The 16,983-nt window shown below is 38.7% G+C and overlaps 1 protein-coding gene across 8 annotated transcripts in view; it reads left to right on the plus strand.

Annotated features, from left to right (window-relative positions):
- The window catches only part of AFF4 (AF4/FMR2 family member 4), a 54,176-nt gene that overhangs the window by 36,789 nt on the left and 404 nt on the right, over window positions 1-16,983 (plus strand). For 7 of the 8 annotated variants that reach the window (XM_037397575.1, XM_037397576.1, XM_037397577.1 and 4 more), the window contains 10 exons: window positions 1,103-1,191; window positions 2,748-2,985; window positions 5,144-5,241; window positions 7,071-7,134; window positions 7,283-7,419; window positions 7,813-7,884; window positions 8,611-8,704; window positions 9,885-9,928; window positions 10,777-10,997; window positions 11,583-16,823. In XM_037397575.1, coding sequence (XP_037253472.1) covers window positions 1,103-1,191; window positions 2,748-2,985; window positions 5,144-5,241; window positions 7,071-7,134; window positions 7,283-7,419; window positions 7,813-7,884; window positions 8,611-8,704; window positions 9,885-9,928; window positions 10,777-10,997; window positions 11,583-11,701 — 1,176 coding nt within the window. In that variant the 3' untranslated portion in view covers window positions 11,702-16,823. Of the gene's footprint in view, window positions 1-1,102; window positions 1,192-2,747; window positions 2,986-5,143; window positions 5,242-7,070; window positions 7,135-7,282; window positions 7,420-7,812; window positions 7,885-8,610; window positions 8,705-9,884; window positions 9,929-10,776; window positions 10,998-11,582; window positions 16,824-16,983 lie in introns of those variants that run through there. The other variant, XM_037397581.1, reaches the window with a different exon arrangement.

The following is a 16,983-nucleotide window of genomic DNA, read 5'->3' on the forward strand; positions in this document are numbered from 1 at the left end:
AAGTGAAGTGAGAAAGTATGAGCTTTTTTTTGTAAAATGGGAGTAACTCTGACCAGTACAATGATTAATTACGTTTTGCAAGAGTTACTATGTAATTCCTGATGTTCCCAGGACTGCACTCACCTGCTCCAGTGGCTCTGAACACACTGACTTCTGTTTCTTTGAGTAGTTGTGCCTCTCAGTACACATTGGGAGTTACAGCATTAAGGGTCTGTGCTCTTATGTCTAAACCAGAAAGCTTTGGTAAGACCAATTAAATTTAGGCTTTATCCCAGAAAATAGTCTGCTTGTTAATTGGTTTGAATCCTGATTACTCTGATGCGTACTGGTGCATGCCAGAGAAGATGCATGCCTGGTTGAGGCAGCTAAAGAAAACCCCACCCCTTCCCCCCAGCCTTCCAGTTTTTAGGTTTGTGAGCGCTCTGTATGCAGCCATCACCACTTCATTTCTACACATTATTTGCTCACGTTTCCTTGATCATAAGGCTCAGGGTTGCAGCGTTAGCGTAACAAAAATGAAACCTTCAGGTCTGAATCTGGGTTATGTTGCTGGATTATTTATTCTGTGAGGCCCTGTTTTCCGTTGTCTTCACTGTATTGATACTTCCAGTGCTTGCTGAAGGCTGCTTAGAGATTTAACTTCAAGACCCTTTGACTGTAGGATTACATTTATATAAAAAGCTAGTCTTCAACATCCCTGAGCTTACTTAATAGACTGCAAGACTTTTACCTTTTCCTGGCGTTCATAAAGCACCTCTGTTAGGCTTGATGACATAAAATTGTTTCCTTGATCTCAGGTATTGCATGGTGATAAAAACATTTGTGCTAAAGCGAGCAACTGCTTAGCTGCTACTTCTTTCACGTAGGTTGATAATTTATAAGCCAGACTTTGTTTTTCATGATGTTCCAATATCAGGGCTTGGGCAAATATTTTGTATGGACTAGATGCTGTAGGGCATACTTTTGTGGTCTGTATGTATCTTATTCTGGACACTGCAAAATGCCTGCCAAATTAAGTTTGTTAATGTGAAACATTGCTACTCTTCGTGAAGCTGTAAATGTGGACGTTTGCCTGGATGTATTTCTTGTTTGCTTTGCTCAGAACGAGGATGAAAACAGAGCCAGTGAAAGCAAGAAAACGAAACTGGAAGAAAAAGCTCCATCAGGACACAAGACTTCTAGCAGCAGGGAGTGAGTATCTTGGCTATGTTTTCAACAGCAAAGGCTCAGGGTGATCAAGGAGATGGGTGTCATCTTCCCCCCTGTCCTCCTTCCTCCTACCCCCTGCAAAGTGTTTCCTCATTATTAATCAATCCTAAAATTTTTCATTGTTTCTTACCCTTCAGACAGATTTACTTTAGAGTTTCCACTAGTTGCTGCTGGAAATTAATTACCATAACAAAAAACATTGGCCAACGACATTTTTTTTTTCACTTAACAGTAGTGAGGTAACCCCTTGTGTGAAGGGTTGGTGTATTATGGAATATGCTTCCTGTTTTTTGTCTCGTATACAGCAGGGTTCTGTTTTGTTTTAGAAATCAGCTCTGCATCTAGTTTTTTGGTCTTGCAAAATCTGTGCTTTTAAATTAACCCAATCTAGTAATTCTCCATTTAGCAAGTTGGTAAACTGAATAAATTAACTGGTATTGCCTGGAAAGCTGAAGGCATTGAGATTCGGATCCATGGATTTAGCTTCACATTTGCTTGATGCGTTAGCTAAAGAAGTGTGAGTTACACAAAGGCAAAGTAACACAGAATTAGCGAATCAATAACACTGTTTAATACTCTTTTACTTTTATGTAATTTTCCATGCTTTTTGTAATAGCTGTTATGCTTTGGCTTTGATTTAGTTCTTGGTCAGTGTTAATCCATGGGAAAGAGTTAATTTTTTTCCTCACTGCCTTTTAAAACTGAGCTATTTCAGATTAAGCAACTGAAAGCTGGTATAATTATGCCATGGAAAATAATTCTATATAGTGAGCAATTTCCAAATTACAAATATGTGAAAAGCTGCAGCACATCAGATGCTAGAAATCTTGTTTACCCATTCTGAGTTAAATAGTGTCTTACTGTTTCTTGGAACACGGATATAGCATGAATGGATGCATTGCTAGCTAGATTATGCTTTTTTTAAACTATTACTTCTGATATTTGCTTAATTGCGAGTGCTGTCTGAAGGACACTTAATTAAATTAAACTATATCAATACCTTATAAAAATAATGTAGAAATAATTATTATGGGTAGCCAGGAATAGCCAACAGTAGCTCTCGGCAGCGAAGGTAAGAGTTTACTGAAAGGCTATGCTGAGAAAGCTTTCCAGTTCCCTGGGTTCCAGGGAACATTTATATGGACCATATTTTTTCTGAGCTGTTAGGCTGACTAGTCTGCAACAGACAGGCTGGCGCTAACATTGGCATTGATTTCTTGCATTGTAAGTGTTTAGGGTGTTTTTTTAAGAACTGTTGTAGGGATGTGGTTTTATGGTTAGAACTTGTCTACTGTGTTTTCAGGTCAGAACAAATAAAATGGTGAAAACGAGTTCAATCTGGCTTCATAGAACCCTGCTTACTGAGATGATCACTCTCTTTTCCTCCATAACTGGTTTGCTAGGTCTAACAATAAAGATCTTGATTGTATTAAAAATAATAAAGTTTTGTGGTGTTGGGTTTTGGGGGTTTTGTTGGTTGGTTGGTTTTGGTTTTCAAGGAAAGAAACCTAAAACTTCAATTTGTCCATTTTGTCCAGGTCTTCAAAGCCAAGTACTGTTAAAGAGAAGGATTTACTGCCGTCTCCAGCTGCCCCAGCGCTGCAGAAAGATTCCAAGCAAGAACATGGGTCCCGGAAGAGGACTGTCAGTCAGTCATCATCCTTAAAGTCCAGCAGCAACCTTAGCAAGGAGAGCAGCAGTGGCAGTAAAAGCAGCTCATCTTCTAAACAAAAAAAGACGGAGGGGAAGGGTTCAAGCAGTGCTAAAGAAACCAAGGTGAAGTCCTTATTCTGTAAATGCCTTAAGCCTGTTTCTTTGCTTTGCAGTTTGACATGCTCTGTGTAATCTAAACAATAATTTGCAGTTCAAGTTAAAATTAATTAGTTTTAGGTATGCATTGTTTCATGTTGTAGGACTTAAGTACCTTGGAGGTCTATAAACTGGAAAACAACTTTGGAAGGATTGTGGAATACTAATGCCTATTCCTACCAAATTCTCATGTTAATTAGTGAAATGCATTTAGTTGTCTTTTGATTACTGATGCTGCTTATTTATTCTTTACTTTGTTAATAAGAAATATCACTAGAAAACTGTTCACACAGCAGTAAATGGAACAATGAGGTTATTCTTGTCTCATCAGAGCAGATACAGATCTTGTCCTGATTTTTAAGGAGAGCAGGAGCTTGGTCCACTCTCATAGGAAGCTGTAGCTCTTGTTCTGTGACATTGTAGGACCACAGAAAGATTACTTTAACTCCAGCTTCAGGAATGTACAGCACTCTCCCCATGGTTAGAGTGGAGAAAACATGGTTATAAAGATGGTGCAGAAAATGTTTTTTAAGGGATTTGTGTTAGGAAGGTATTTAGGTGTGATGTGATTTAAATATTATAGGAAAATTATAGTCTTACTAAGTTTTAATGTGCTTTTTCATCGGTATATAAGTGTGTAATACTGGACAGAGATCAGCCTGTGCGGACATCTGAGAGTGTATTGTTGAATACCTGTGAGCAGTTTCTATTGTGCAGCCAGTTGTTGAGCACAGCGTGTTTAATTGGGAGGGATTTTGGCTTGTCTTTGTGATGCCAATGTCTGTGGCAGGTGTGGTGCGCCTGTCTGCAAACTCTCTGCAGCAAAGCCCCAGAGCCTCCGACAGGCTGTGGCAGCTCTGGTAGCTTAAGCAACTGCTAAACCTCGGTAGTTGTATTTGCAGTCACTGAAAAGCTTAGAAGCAAATCTAAAAATGTTCAGGAAAGATAATTGATTTGGGGAGGAGTAGAGCAGCAAATAGACATTAGCAATGGCAGAAAGTAACTTAGTCATCAGGGTGGAGTTCGTGAATATCTGAACCGGGAGACATGCTGCATTACTTCAGATGCCAATACCATGAGATTTTAGAAGCGTGGCAGGGTTGCATATATTGGTGTCTGTGTACGACACTTCCAGGAACTGTAGATAGTCAATTTACTTACAGGCTGAGGCTTTGTCCTTTCTTTACTTGTCAGCATAGAAACGTCCCTAAGTATAAAATGATAAAAATCTCATGAATTAACAACTGGCTTAAGATATGCTTAGTCATGCTTGTCTTATAGTAGTATATACTCTTCCTGCATTGCAATGCACATTTTGTTATTGTTTCCACATTACAATGGTAGGTAGTGCATCACTGTGAATTTGATGCCTTGCAACTCTAGGATCCTTCTGGTTAGCAGTAATCTGATAAATGCAGGTTATGAAATACGTCTATATAGATGGCCTTTGATCATGATAAACCAAGAGAGTAGGAGCCACATAGGAAGCTGAGGCGTTTTATACTGTTTAGCTACGAAAAGTAGATTCACTTAGGGTTCCGGGTGTGTTTGTAGTGTCTGGTCTTTAGCCTGAAGTGTTATGTTGAGCCATTTAGGGGAGCGAGGACAATGTGTTTGTGAAATCAGTTAACTTTTCTCCCTGAAGATGATGTTTATCCTCCCAAAATACTTTTTTATTATTATTATTCGAGGTAAAGACATTCGGCAGAGTGTATTGTTGAAAGAAACAAGAAATCATAAAAATATTAATCATCTCTTTGTTAGAGTGGAAAAACAGGACTTGGGGAGGGTGACATGGGAGATTTAGGGAGGGATTTTCTGGATCTGGGTGTGTCTTGAAAGCCTGGGCTACATTCTTCCCTCTAGTGGAGATCTCCTGGTGTATTAGAGTGAGGAGCTCGATTGTAGCCTCTGTGTGTACCTCTGTGCCAGCGTTAGGTGAAAGCCCCATGGGAGCTGTGTTACTGTCTACGGTGAACAGCAGATAAATCAGCTGCAAAACTGACCTTACCACATGTAATGCATGAAGTCATGGGAGAAATTTATGCAACAAATGCTTTTCTTGAAGGCAGAGAAGATTTAACTGTTCTTTAAATTTATTATTTGGCAATAATTTTCCTTTCAGGAAAAGATTCTGAACAGTTCGTCAAATTGCCCTCCTGTGTCTGCTCAGTCTATGGAAAGTTCAAAGTCAAGAAGAGCAAAACTTGTTTTTGATGATAGGTAAGAACAGCAAATGATGCCTTTCCCTTTGTGAGGCTCTGAATTTCGAGCATAGCCAGCTCCTATGCTCCCCTCGGAGGAGAGCTGTCATTGTTTCACAAAAGATGTTAAGTACAGGCTCACACTCTGGAGAGCCGCGCATTATTCCTGCATCGATGTCGTGATAGCCAGCTCCCCTTGGAGAAGAGTTGTCGTTTTGCTTCACAAAAGACGTTAAGTGCGGGTTCACACTCTGGAGAGCTGCGCATTGTTCCTGCATGGATGTGCCTGTCTGAGCGCTTCCTGTGCCATTCACTTGGCAGAGGGTGCAGTCCTTGAGGAGGTACTGGAGCCTGCCCTGTACATTCCTGAGCATAAAAGGACCATGCAGTGGACTTAAATAGCTCAAAGTTGTTCTGTTTTTAAATGCTGATGGCTTCTTTTCACCTCACCAGGGCACTGCTGCTACCTGTCTGTTCCCCTCTCAACAGAGCCCACGTCCTCTAGAGTCAGGAGTTGTCATTGATAGTAGAGAGGAGCCTTTTTTTATTATTGTTAAATTTCAGATCCACAAGGGTGTGATTGGGCTTGAATCCTGTGGGGTTAAATATCTTGAAAAGAAAATATAACAAATATTTGTGCAGTCTTGTGCAGATTTTAGGTTTCACTTGTACCAATTCATATCTCAGTACAATGCTTGCTCTTAAAGCATTTCTTTTTGTTGTTCTTTTAAGTTTACTTTACCGATAAAATTATGTTTATACCGAATGTAAAAGTAACTTCCTGATTAAGATCTCTTTGGAAGTGGGCAAGCTAGCTTGTCAGTGTTTTACTCCTGGTAGTTATTCCTTAAAAAGTTTTAAGTGAATTTGATTATTGGAGTACACTATCAATCATTCAGGACAAAATACTTTAGGGGGATTTTGTAATTATTCCAAGACTGAACAGGGCCAAGAAATTGAGATAAGATCAAACTTCTTAAAAAAATAAAATCTGAATATGTATTGAAGTATAGGTAGACATAATGAAAGCACCCCCCAGGGAACAGTAATTGTGCTTTGGAACAGCGGCATGTTATAATCTTATGGTTATGACTGAGACGTTTCAGGATTTCTTGGGTCTGGACTGATTGAATAATTTTGTAGGTGTATAATCTTTTTAGTATTAACTTTTGCTTTGTAATTACATCAATTTTTTGTAAGTGGACTCTTAAAAATTTCAAATATCTTTAATCCTTACACAAGTAAGACAGGTTGGATGGGAGAATTTATTTCAATGTTAATATATTGAAATGTATAATTACACTTTTATGATTACCTTCTGCTCATCTACTTGTGAAAGCCATTTAGCATTGATTGTCTTGGGTGACTAAGCAAAAGCGATTACCACCTGACTGCATCTTGATTTATTTTGTATTATTACCATAATTTTTAAATATTTCACACCTTCAGTAATGCCAGTCCTGGAGGCAGTGGATTCATTTGTTCTCAAATTTTGTAGGTTTTTTTCCTTCCCTTGCCCCTGTTGTTGGTCAAATGTTTGGTTTGCTTGACTGACTGTCAAATGCAATAAATTTAACCAAATCATGTGTACTTATCAACTTGCTTGAAATGCCATTTTGAATTACCTGAAACTAGAGAACTAACTTAAAACTATTTAACAAATTCTATCATACTGTAACTAATCATGCTAGTTAACTATTTTAACAACTTTAACACCTTTATTATAGTGTAGCTTCTGTAATTTGAATTAGACAAAAAAAAAATTTAGCAATATTAAGAAACTTGAGTCATAAAGGGGAAAAACGCAGTGTGAGTGGAGCCCCCCTAAGTTTGTGTCCTCTGTTACAGGACTTACTCAGCTGATCATTATTTACAAGAAGCAAAGAAGTTAAAACATAATGCAGATGCATTGGTAAGTAAATCCCCAATACTTATCCAAGGTTTGCCCATTATACTGTGGCTTGTTTACTACTTTTGCCATTTTGCTGCCCTTCTGTACTGGAGCTTTCTTGTGCTTCCTCTCTGGTTTTTGTTCTTAAAAGGTTTTTTTCCAATCTCAGTCTGACAGGTTTGAGAAGGCTGTGTACTACCTAGATGCTGTAGTGTCGTTCATTGAATGTGGGAATGCATTGGAGAAAAATGCTCAGGAATCCAAGTCCCCGTTCCCTATGTATTCAGAAACTGTGGAATTAATCAAGTAAGCATTGCAAAGCATATGGAAAAGTCAGGTGGGTGGGAAAGAGGTCTGGAAATCAGAACTTCAAGTTTTACTACAGTTTTGCTGCCAACTTTTCAGATCTCTTATCGTTCCTCCAATAAAACTTGATCACTTACCAGTTTGTTCCAGTTGCTGAGTCTTAAAGTGTTTTCATGATGCTTGAGATGCTTTCTGCTAAGGCTCTTGAAGCCTCTCTACAACGCATAACATGAAAGACAAGGTTACTCCAATTACTACCCAGTCTGCACTTTGCTTATGGTCTGAGAGAGGTTTCTGAAGACAGTTGAAACTAGAAATTTATAAAAACTTCAGTGTTTTGTGATTGGTAAATGATACAGTAATCTTTGTGTTGTTTACTTGTTGTCTGTGTAGATACACTATGAAACTGAAGAATTACTTGGCACCGGATGCTACGGCTGCAGATAAAAGGCTAGCAGTGCTTTGGTATGTGTATTCTGAACTTAGTACAATGCACTGGTTAATTTCAAATGTTTTATCTACATGAAATGCTGTTTTACACTGGGTTTTCAGGTGCTACCGACACAAATACATGAGTTTTCCGCTTGGCTGTATGTAAAGGTTAACGCTATGTATCTGATTGCTGTAAACTGGGGAAGAGGGGATGTTGACAATGAGGACCCAAGCCTTTGAAATATTAAGGAATAACAGCAGAAAGGATGGGGGGGTCTGTCCTACATGCTCATCCAGCGAAAGTAAAAATTTGGACTGGCTGTAAAGAACTGTCACTAGCCTACTAGATTAATTAAATGGCTGCAGCAGGTTCTGCAACTCTACAGACCAGAACCAGTTGGTGTCAGGTGGGAAAGAAAGGGGAGGCCATGGCAGAATGCATTAGATTCAGTGAAAAATAAACTAAACTCTTGGAGGTAGTTTAGTGTCATCTCCTAAGCTCAGAACTGGAAACTGATTATATCAGCAAGATCACTGAAAATTACTCAGTTTCAACTTAAGGCACACAGAGCTAGTTTTATTTCCTTGAGAATTTAAAGGTGGTTATGGATTTTTCTGGTTGAGTTACTACTTGAGAGCTGGCTTGTTAGAGTTGGCAGAGAAAGCTTTAAACCCACAGCTGCTAGATTTCTGAAATTCACTGAGTTGTGATAAACTTGACTTTAACTGTGAATGTTTTGTTGTTCTGTCTTTGGTCAGTCTTCGGTGCCAATCTCTACTATACCTAAGGCTTTTCAAACTGAAGAAGGAAAGTGCGTTGAAATATTCTAAAACCTTGACTGAACATCTGAAGGTAATTGCATATGTAATTTCTTCAAATATTAAAACCTAATCAAATTAAAGCTCTACATCACTTAAAATTCCTGAATCCCGTTTTAAGACCACTACACATGAACTTGGAATATACCCAGTTTAGAACTGGACCTTGAAAATAGTTAAAAGTTGGGTAGTTTAAAGCTGGGAAGAGACAGCATGGCTGTCATAACCCTGTTGGTCCTAGCGTGGTAGCTCTCTCGATAACTTGATCTAGCTTTTGTTGTCTTTAATGAATACAGAAAGCTTCAAGGAGAATTTAAAAACTTTTTCTTGCTGCAGCTATAACAAGCTGAAACTTCACTTTCATGTTTAACCTTAAGGGAATTCAGATCTAGGGGGGTGTATTACATGGGCTGCAGCTGTTCAGCCTTCGCAAAAGTTGGCACCAGAGCCAACTTCTAATTCTTCTAATTCAGAACCACGTTGGTCTTTCTGGATTTCTGTTGTTTGCAGTGGAATGTTCTTTTTTATTATTTATTTATTATTTTTTAATTTTTCCTATCTGTGAATTTATCTAAATTCTTGTGCAACTGATTTTAAGAGTCCTGTCAGGGAAAGGAGATAGAGAGACACATTCTTTGAGTGAATTTATTTGAATCAAGATGTTGCAGTTGGGAAAAACAGTTACAATATTTCTGTAATGTTACTCAGTCCTTAATCTAGACTGAGATTTTTCAAAGGAGCAATTGGGGATAGGTAGCTAATGTCACTGGTTTTCTCTGAAACTTCCAGCTATTGATACTGAGAGGAAACAGGTGTGTCACATGCCCGACCTCTCACATCTTTTTGAGACATCTTTAATTGTTCAGTGCCAGTAATAACAGATTAGTAATGGGCTGATAAAACCAAAATGTTCTCATAAGAGGCAGTGGAATCCAATGGTTAGAGCAGAGAACTACTCCAGTCCTGTATGTTTAGTGGCCTTCTTCGGGTTGGTAAAATAATCCCATCATTTTTGTCTTAGTCATCAGTAAAAAAGGATATTTTCCCAAATTGTAATTTACTGTGATATTATTCAAAATGTTGCTGTTCTTGCTTAAAAGAAAAGCTACAGAAATTAATTTGCTCAAAAATAACCAATTGAATAGCCAAATAAAATATAACCAGTTAAAGTAGAAACATAAATCAGGTGACAAATTTATTTTTCCCCCCAACAGAATTCCTATAATAATTCTCAAGCACCGTCACCTGGTATGGGAAGGTAAGTAGTAAAAGCTGTTACCTGTATTTCTCATCTGGTAGCTAGTTTTCTACATAAGCCGTGTGCCTGAGGTGCTCAAAGAGGAGCTCTTCAGCCTTGTAAAGTGTTGGGGTGACTGTTCAAAGGGAGTAGGTTTTGATTCTGTTGTTTGTGTAATTGCTCTGATGAAAGGTTTGGAAGACTGCCGCTTGTGGTAGTGCTCTGCAGAGTCTGGCAGGCAGCTCCTTGTTGCAAAAAAAGGGCCAGTGTGTCACTAAACACAAGTCACTTATCTCAGTGAGTTTTGCTGGTTTATTTATTGCTTTTTCCCTCAAAACAATAACTTTATTAATGCTGCGAGCCCAGATGGTTACAAGTACTTTCAGGATTGTCTCTGCTAGAGTACAGCAATTTATTTCTATTTTTTTAAACCTAACAGGAGACCTTTGGTAGATCACTCTGAGTTTTAGGAGGGTATTTCAGGTTTGCATCATGTTACCTGAAAGTGTAATGTTATGGCAGTATAGTTACCATGTAGTTGTAATGTCTTTGTTAATTTTCTCTAAGGTTCAATTTATTTAAACAATTAATGTAAGATTTTATTGAAATAAGAGATAGAGATGCTAAGGTTTTGGCTGTGAAGCTAAAAGATAAAGAGTTGGAGGATCCTCAACAGTTGTTACAGTGTCATGCATTTCATTAGTTGTAGGGCAAATCTGACTTGTTGATGTGTGAAGTAGGAGTGCTTTAGTGTCTCACGCCTTGAGGTGTGGGAAGAGAGGTCTGGAAGGGCATCTTAACAGCATGATGTGCCTAAAGTATGTCTCTCTCTGCATTTTACAATTTAATATTTTTCTTTGGGTAAGCAGCAAGCCTGTCAGTATGCCGTCTCCAGTCTCTCCAAAGCTGTCTCCAGGGAATTCAGGAAATTACTCTTCTGGGGCAGCCAACCCTTCAGGGAGCGGGTCTTCGGTGACGATCCCCCAGAGGATCCATCAGATGGCAGCCAGCTACGTCCAGGTTACATCCAACTTCCTCTATGCCACTGAAATTTGGGACCAAGCTGAACAGCTGTCTAGAGAACAGAAAGGTAAGGGCAGGCACGGGTGGATTGTAACATCAGATGTACCTGAGCATGCTGAAATACTCGCAGGCTTTGAATTTTGGAGTTGCATTTCATGGCACACAGGATGCTTAAACCAGGTCCTCTGCAAAAGTAAGGTGGAAGGTTGTACTTTTGATTTATGGCGATACCCTGGGCTGGTTGTCTAAGTGGTATTGGAGATGTGATGCCTCCTACCAGCTATATGTTTTTTTAAAAAAATTAAAATCTTTGTTGCATGTCCTGTGAAATGTTCATTGTAGGGAGAGGAACTTGGTATGGGGTTTTTTTCTGTAATTCTTAAGTGAAGTGGCATACACATTTGAGGGGGAAGGCCCAAGGAAGTTTACAATAGTTTAACCATACTCTAGTTGTTCTGATCAACCAGTCTTCTCCAAAACAGTAAAGCAATTGATTATCAAGGACCTCTTTCCTTTCTTTTATTCCATCGTTCAGCCATCTTCACTACTTTGTCTGTCTTAATCTAAAAGATTCGTGCTGAAAAGATGGTGGTTGTAGTATTTCCCCCATGAGAATATGTGCATAGTTTAACTTGTGTGTGTGTTGTTTTAGAGTTCTTTGCCGAACTGGATAAAGTTATGGGCCCTCTGGTTTTCAATTCAAGCATCATGACAGACCTAGTGCGTTACACCCGTCAGGGATTACATTGGTTGCGCCTGGATGCCAAGTGATATTTGGAACTGAAGGAATGGAAAATGGAACGCATTTTTCTCGCTGCCTCTGATTTATCTCCACAACACTGTGTCATGTCAATAAGGAAGACTGCCATAACACATTGCTTAGTTGACACTAAGAGCAAGGAATGCTTTCACATGTCTCCCATCCTCATTTGTGTTTTGTGTTTTAACCCCAAATCATCTGGTTAATGGACTTCTTCAGTATTCCCGTTCTAAGTTATTTAAATATTTTAAAATCTGCTACATAAAAAGGTATAGTTTTGCTGATCTGTCATGGATAGATCATTGGAATTCCAGTCACAATACATAAATCGTCAGTTTAAACCCTATTTATTTTATTTTTTTAATTTTAATTTTGAAAAGCCCAATTTTGGGCAGTTTGTAGCTATTTCTCCCCTAAATTTACCCTTTCGAGTACTTAGCAGAAATTAAACATAGACACTTTATTTAAGTACTTTGTGAGCTTTGTTACTCTGTAATGTCTTGTGGTGGTAGAGCCTGTAAAAGGAACTAGGGTTGATAGGTTCTAACGTGTAGGGACACCATACTTTTCATGCCTAATGCCTATGAGTCAACTAATAAATGACAACTACAGATTTATTATTGCAGAATTTGTACTAAATAGAGAAGTTCCAGATATTCTTCTACGTATTAAGATACTTCATTTAAATGAATTATAAATAAATTTATATGGAAAAGTATTTAGCTGGATCTGACTTGGATTGTTTCCAAGGCAGTTTCAAAACATCGATTAACACTATAACAATCGCAAAACATTACAGTAATTTGCATTTAATGTGATATCGAAGTAATGGTGTAGGAATGAACTTCAGTCTGATAGGTGCGATGCATACAGGAAACGTTTCTGGAAAGGACAATCTTGTGCTTTTTTGCATCTCTTTGTTTAAAATAAGTTTTGTTTGCGTGCTTGTCATTTTTTGACACTTAGAAAATGGGTGAACTTTGCGGTTAAAAAACCGACAAGAGTTACAATTCCTACCAGATCTGTCATTTGCATCTTTTCCATTGACTGAGAAACCAGGAATCTAGTAGAAATAGAGGTCCATTTTTTTCCTTTTAGGGTCTGATAGCTAATGGACACTACAGGATAACAGTGCAACAGCCATCGTGGGGTGGGAGCACGCCTGCTATTACAGGGAAATTGACTGTTTTGATGCAGAATGGATTTAAAACTTGTATTTACCCCGTGTTAATGAAGGTCCCGTTAATGTTTGATGGAGCGTAATACTCACTTGCAAGGGAGCAACTTGGTGCAACGGAAATGGTTCATGGAGTTGCAGTTGATTGCTCTCAAAAAGTGTAAACCAAAGTACCTTTCCATGTAAGGTGCTTGTCTGAGTAAAAGGTTTAAAATGCTACTGCTTTCAGTATTGCTTAGTGCCCCTAACATGTCTGGTGTGCCTTATGCCTTACTTTTAGATGAAGATTTTATGAACTGTTTACAAGATGTTTTACAGCAGGACCAGGTATACTGTATGCAGTGGTCTTCTGCAGTACTTTGGTAAAATTCCACTTCCTTTTTAAACGTACTAGTGTCTGTCACACAAACTGACTTCTCATTGCAGTGGTCTCCTTTTGAAGAGTCAAACTCTGAATCCTTTGGAGTGAGATTGTGGAATGCTGCTTTGTTTTCTTTTCCATTTAACCCTTTATTCTGTACCAGATATGAACGTGCATGTTCAGGAAAATTATTGCACTAAATTTTTTGTGTAGTTGTAGTTAAGTGCCAAAATCACGGCAACCTCGAGAGAAGGAATAGAATTCTACGCTACTTAGTACTGCAGTATGTCCTATGGGCTTTAAGAGTTTAGAAGTTTTGCAAATTAGTAACCTACTAAAAGGTAGCTGCATATTCGTAGAGCTTCCTTTGCGTTCCAGCGTGTTTTGTACTTCCAGAAAAGCTTTGCTACATACAAATTGATACATGGTTAACAGACCTGTGACTTTTTCCATGATAGCTGAATTTACTCTTCAGGTCTGTCGGAGCATCCTTTTTATTGAATCACTGTGCAAGGTCACGTTTCTGTTAGTGTTTGCTGTTCGAGACAGAACTCTGTACCCTCAAACTCCGCATCTTGGTTAATGGGACACTGTCAACTATTTTTCCTGTAATACTCTAAAGTGCCTAGCACACTTTTGACGCTATATAAAAAATACCTTCGTACAAGTTGCATTCATAGTTTATTTTTTGTGTAGTGCTGCACTAGCCAGCATGGCTGTGTTTTGGCTTGCTCCTTTGTGCACAGTTACCATTACTGTTAGCAGGAATGGTCTCATCTCTGGGAATTTTTTTTCCTTAACTAGAGTCCCACAAATACCTTTTGGTGTCACACTGAATTGGTCTCTTAAAAATGTATCGCTTATCCCTAGATTGGTGGATCTTAAAAAAATTGTCTTCAAATGACCAGAAGACTTTTTACATCGTGTCAAAATGTGGACCTGAACTGGTTGAAAGTGTCCCACCTGAACAGTGTATTTCGTAGTAGACTGTCCTCTAGAGTGCTGTCCCAGGTCTTCTGTCTGTACGGGAGATATGCAGGAGTCTTGTTCATTGAAAAGTAATGCCTTACGCATCTGTGGCTATTAGATACATTTAAACTTTGCAATTCCAAAAGCATATCTTAATTTGGGATTTACCATTTTTTCCAAGAGAAAAGTTACGTACTTTGTCAGATTTTGTAGCTAAAAAATCCCAATGCAAGTACGTAACAGGCTTCCATCCCTCTGTCAAAGGGCAGGCAAACAGTCTGAACCTGTCCTTTCGTACCTCTACACAACAGCAGTGGAAATGCATGTCACCGCAGCACTAATGCACGTTGCACTAGTGACTCCGGTAGGGAATCCCTAACTCCTGGCTTCCTAAATGGTTCCCTAGGCAATTGTCGATCAAATACATATCAATACCGTAATTTTAATTCCCTCACTGAATGTGGTCCCAGTTGGTGAATCTTAAAAATGGCTTAATCAGACTAGGCTTGCTCAGATATCAATACTATTTGAATTTGCTGTCAAACTTGCAGGTTCCTAGGTGATAAGGTGCAACCATTTATAATTCTAAACAAATCTTCAGGACACCAGAGTAAAACAACCCAAGACTTCTTCTTTTGATTTGAAACTATTAGCCATAAAGCAGAGCATATGGATGGCTCTTCCTGGCTTTTGATTGCAGTATGCAATTTGTATTGTATGTGTCTTTTAATATATATGTATATATATATGAGCTCAGTCTGTCCAAAGTATATGTTATACTTGTTTTTTAGATTATGGTGCAACTGACTATATTGATATATTATTTATTGAGTGCTGAGTCACCATCTTACTGGTGATAAATATTGCATATTATACAGGAGTGCAATGTATATTCCTTTAGATTGCTGAGGCTTGATTGCTGTGATAACAAAAGAAACGCCCTGAAATGTATTTATGAGTGGCCCCAACATACGGAGAGTCAGTACTTTATGGAGCTAATGTAGCGCTTGCCTGGGGCAAGTAAAATAAAGCCGTAGGCAGATAATTATGTAGTTTGCCAAAATGGCCAACTGCTAGAGACTACCTTTGCTGTATTTAATATTTCATTTCCCGAACAGATAGTTGCTGTCACTGCAGTGTTTATGTAAAGGCAGATAAAAAAGGGCCTGAGCAAGTCAAGTTTGAATTACCCATTGGGGAGTAAACAGCTTCCAAATTCTTAGATTTCTGACAAATACTTCGGTCAGGGTTTCAATTACTCCATCTGATGAATTGGTGTTACGGAAACCCCTGTGTTTCCCAGCAACAAACTTTTAATGCTAGACATCTTCGAAGTATGAAGAGTACCCAAAGCTTTCGCTAGCCAACTCAGACAAATCCAGGCCTGTTCTGGGAGACAAATTTCCTAAGTAGGAAAGTTCTGTGAACTCAGATCAGTTGGGGAATCGTGGTGCATGTCCAGCTCCATGGCTTTCCGAGGAACTGGTGTCGGGCGGGGGGTGGCCCTATAGCCATGCTGCCCCCTGCTCTGCTGCCTTCAGCTGGGCTTCGACCGAGCACCCCACACTGGGCGACTGGGAGTGCAGTGGTACTGCACGGCCTTTGTGTAGGCTGTCTTGATGTCCATGCTTCACTTGGTTTAGTTTCATCTGGCAACTCGATGGAAGCGTATCCATTCCTGGCGTAACTCCGCACGTGCTAGCGGAGCTGACAGGCGGGTTGGAATGCAGTGTTCCCTGTCCTCGGTTTTTATATGCAACCCTAGTCGCTGATGTAGTTGGGTGCACAAGTTCTGCAGCATTTGTTTTTGGCTGCATTGGCATTATACATCAGAAAACTCAACTCTAAGGACCAGGCATGACTTTTGCAAGCACAGTTCCTGACATTTGTATCTGGTCCCCCTTTTAAATTGTTTTCAGAAATTTTGTATATGGAGGATAAAGTGCTTATATATTTATTAAAAATCCTTTATCTTATTTGAAATTATTATTTGGTGAAGAAGGGTTTTTCTTTTGGGGGAGGGCTTGCGGGTGGGGGAAGGTAACTTTTAACCTGTCACTTATAAATGAAGCCCTTATTAATCATACAGAAAGGTACTGTTAGTAACTAATGGGATGTCTCTGTTTTATGCTTTGTACATGACAAGTCCATGTGTTACATTTTGTTTTCTATCAAAATATTTAGGCATCTGTCTTCAACCAAAACCTAAAAAGAAAAAAAAACAAACTGTGATTTTATTTGTTGCAATACATTTAAAATTTCAAAGGGTACTTTGGGGCTCAAAATTAGGATTTCTAAGTCAGTATGTGCATTTCACGTAATAAAGCTGTTAATGGTGAGCAAAGTATTATATACTAACTAGATTTTTTCCACATCTGTATAGTATATTCTATGTATTTTGTGGTATTGAGATTATAGAAAGTTTAGTGTCTGAAACATGCGTTTAATGTGTATTTTTAAACAAATTTATGGCAATTAAAATATTTGGAGAAAAGGGTATCACATTTCAATTTGTAAAGATCTTTTTAACTACTGTGTCATTAAAATGCTTTGTACAATGCAAAACTGTAACTGGAGAAACTAAGTTTAATAAATATCAAATAGATTTTCTGTATTAAACTTCAAACGCTGTGCTCGTATCTGTTGCATGGGTGTTCTGCTCCCTGGTGGTGCATCTTTAAGCAGAGTTTTCTTTTTTCAGGCTAGTGCTCTGTGTATAACAAAAAGGAAAACAGCATTCGGTATTTGTGTCCCAGGCTTGCTGATACATGTCACATCAAAAGTGG

The sequence above is a fragment of the Falco rusticolus genome, chromosome 8, assembly GCF_015220075.1.
Source record: "Falco rusticolus isolate bFalRus1 chromosome 8, bFalRus1.pri, whole genome shotgun sequence".
NCBI lineage: Eukaryota > Metazoa > Chordata > Aves > Falconiformes > Falconidae > Falco > Falco rusticolus.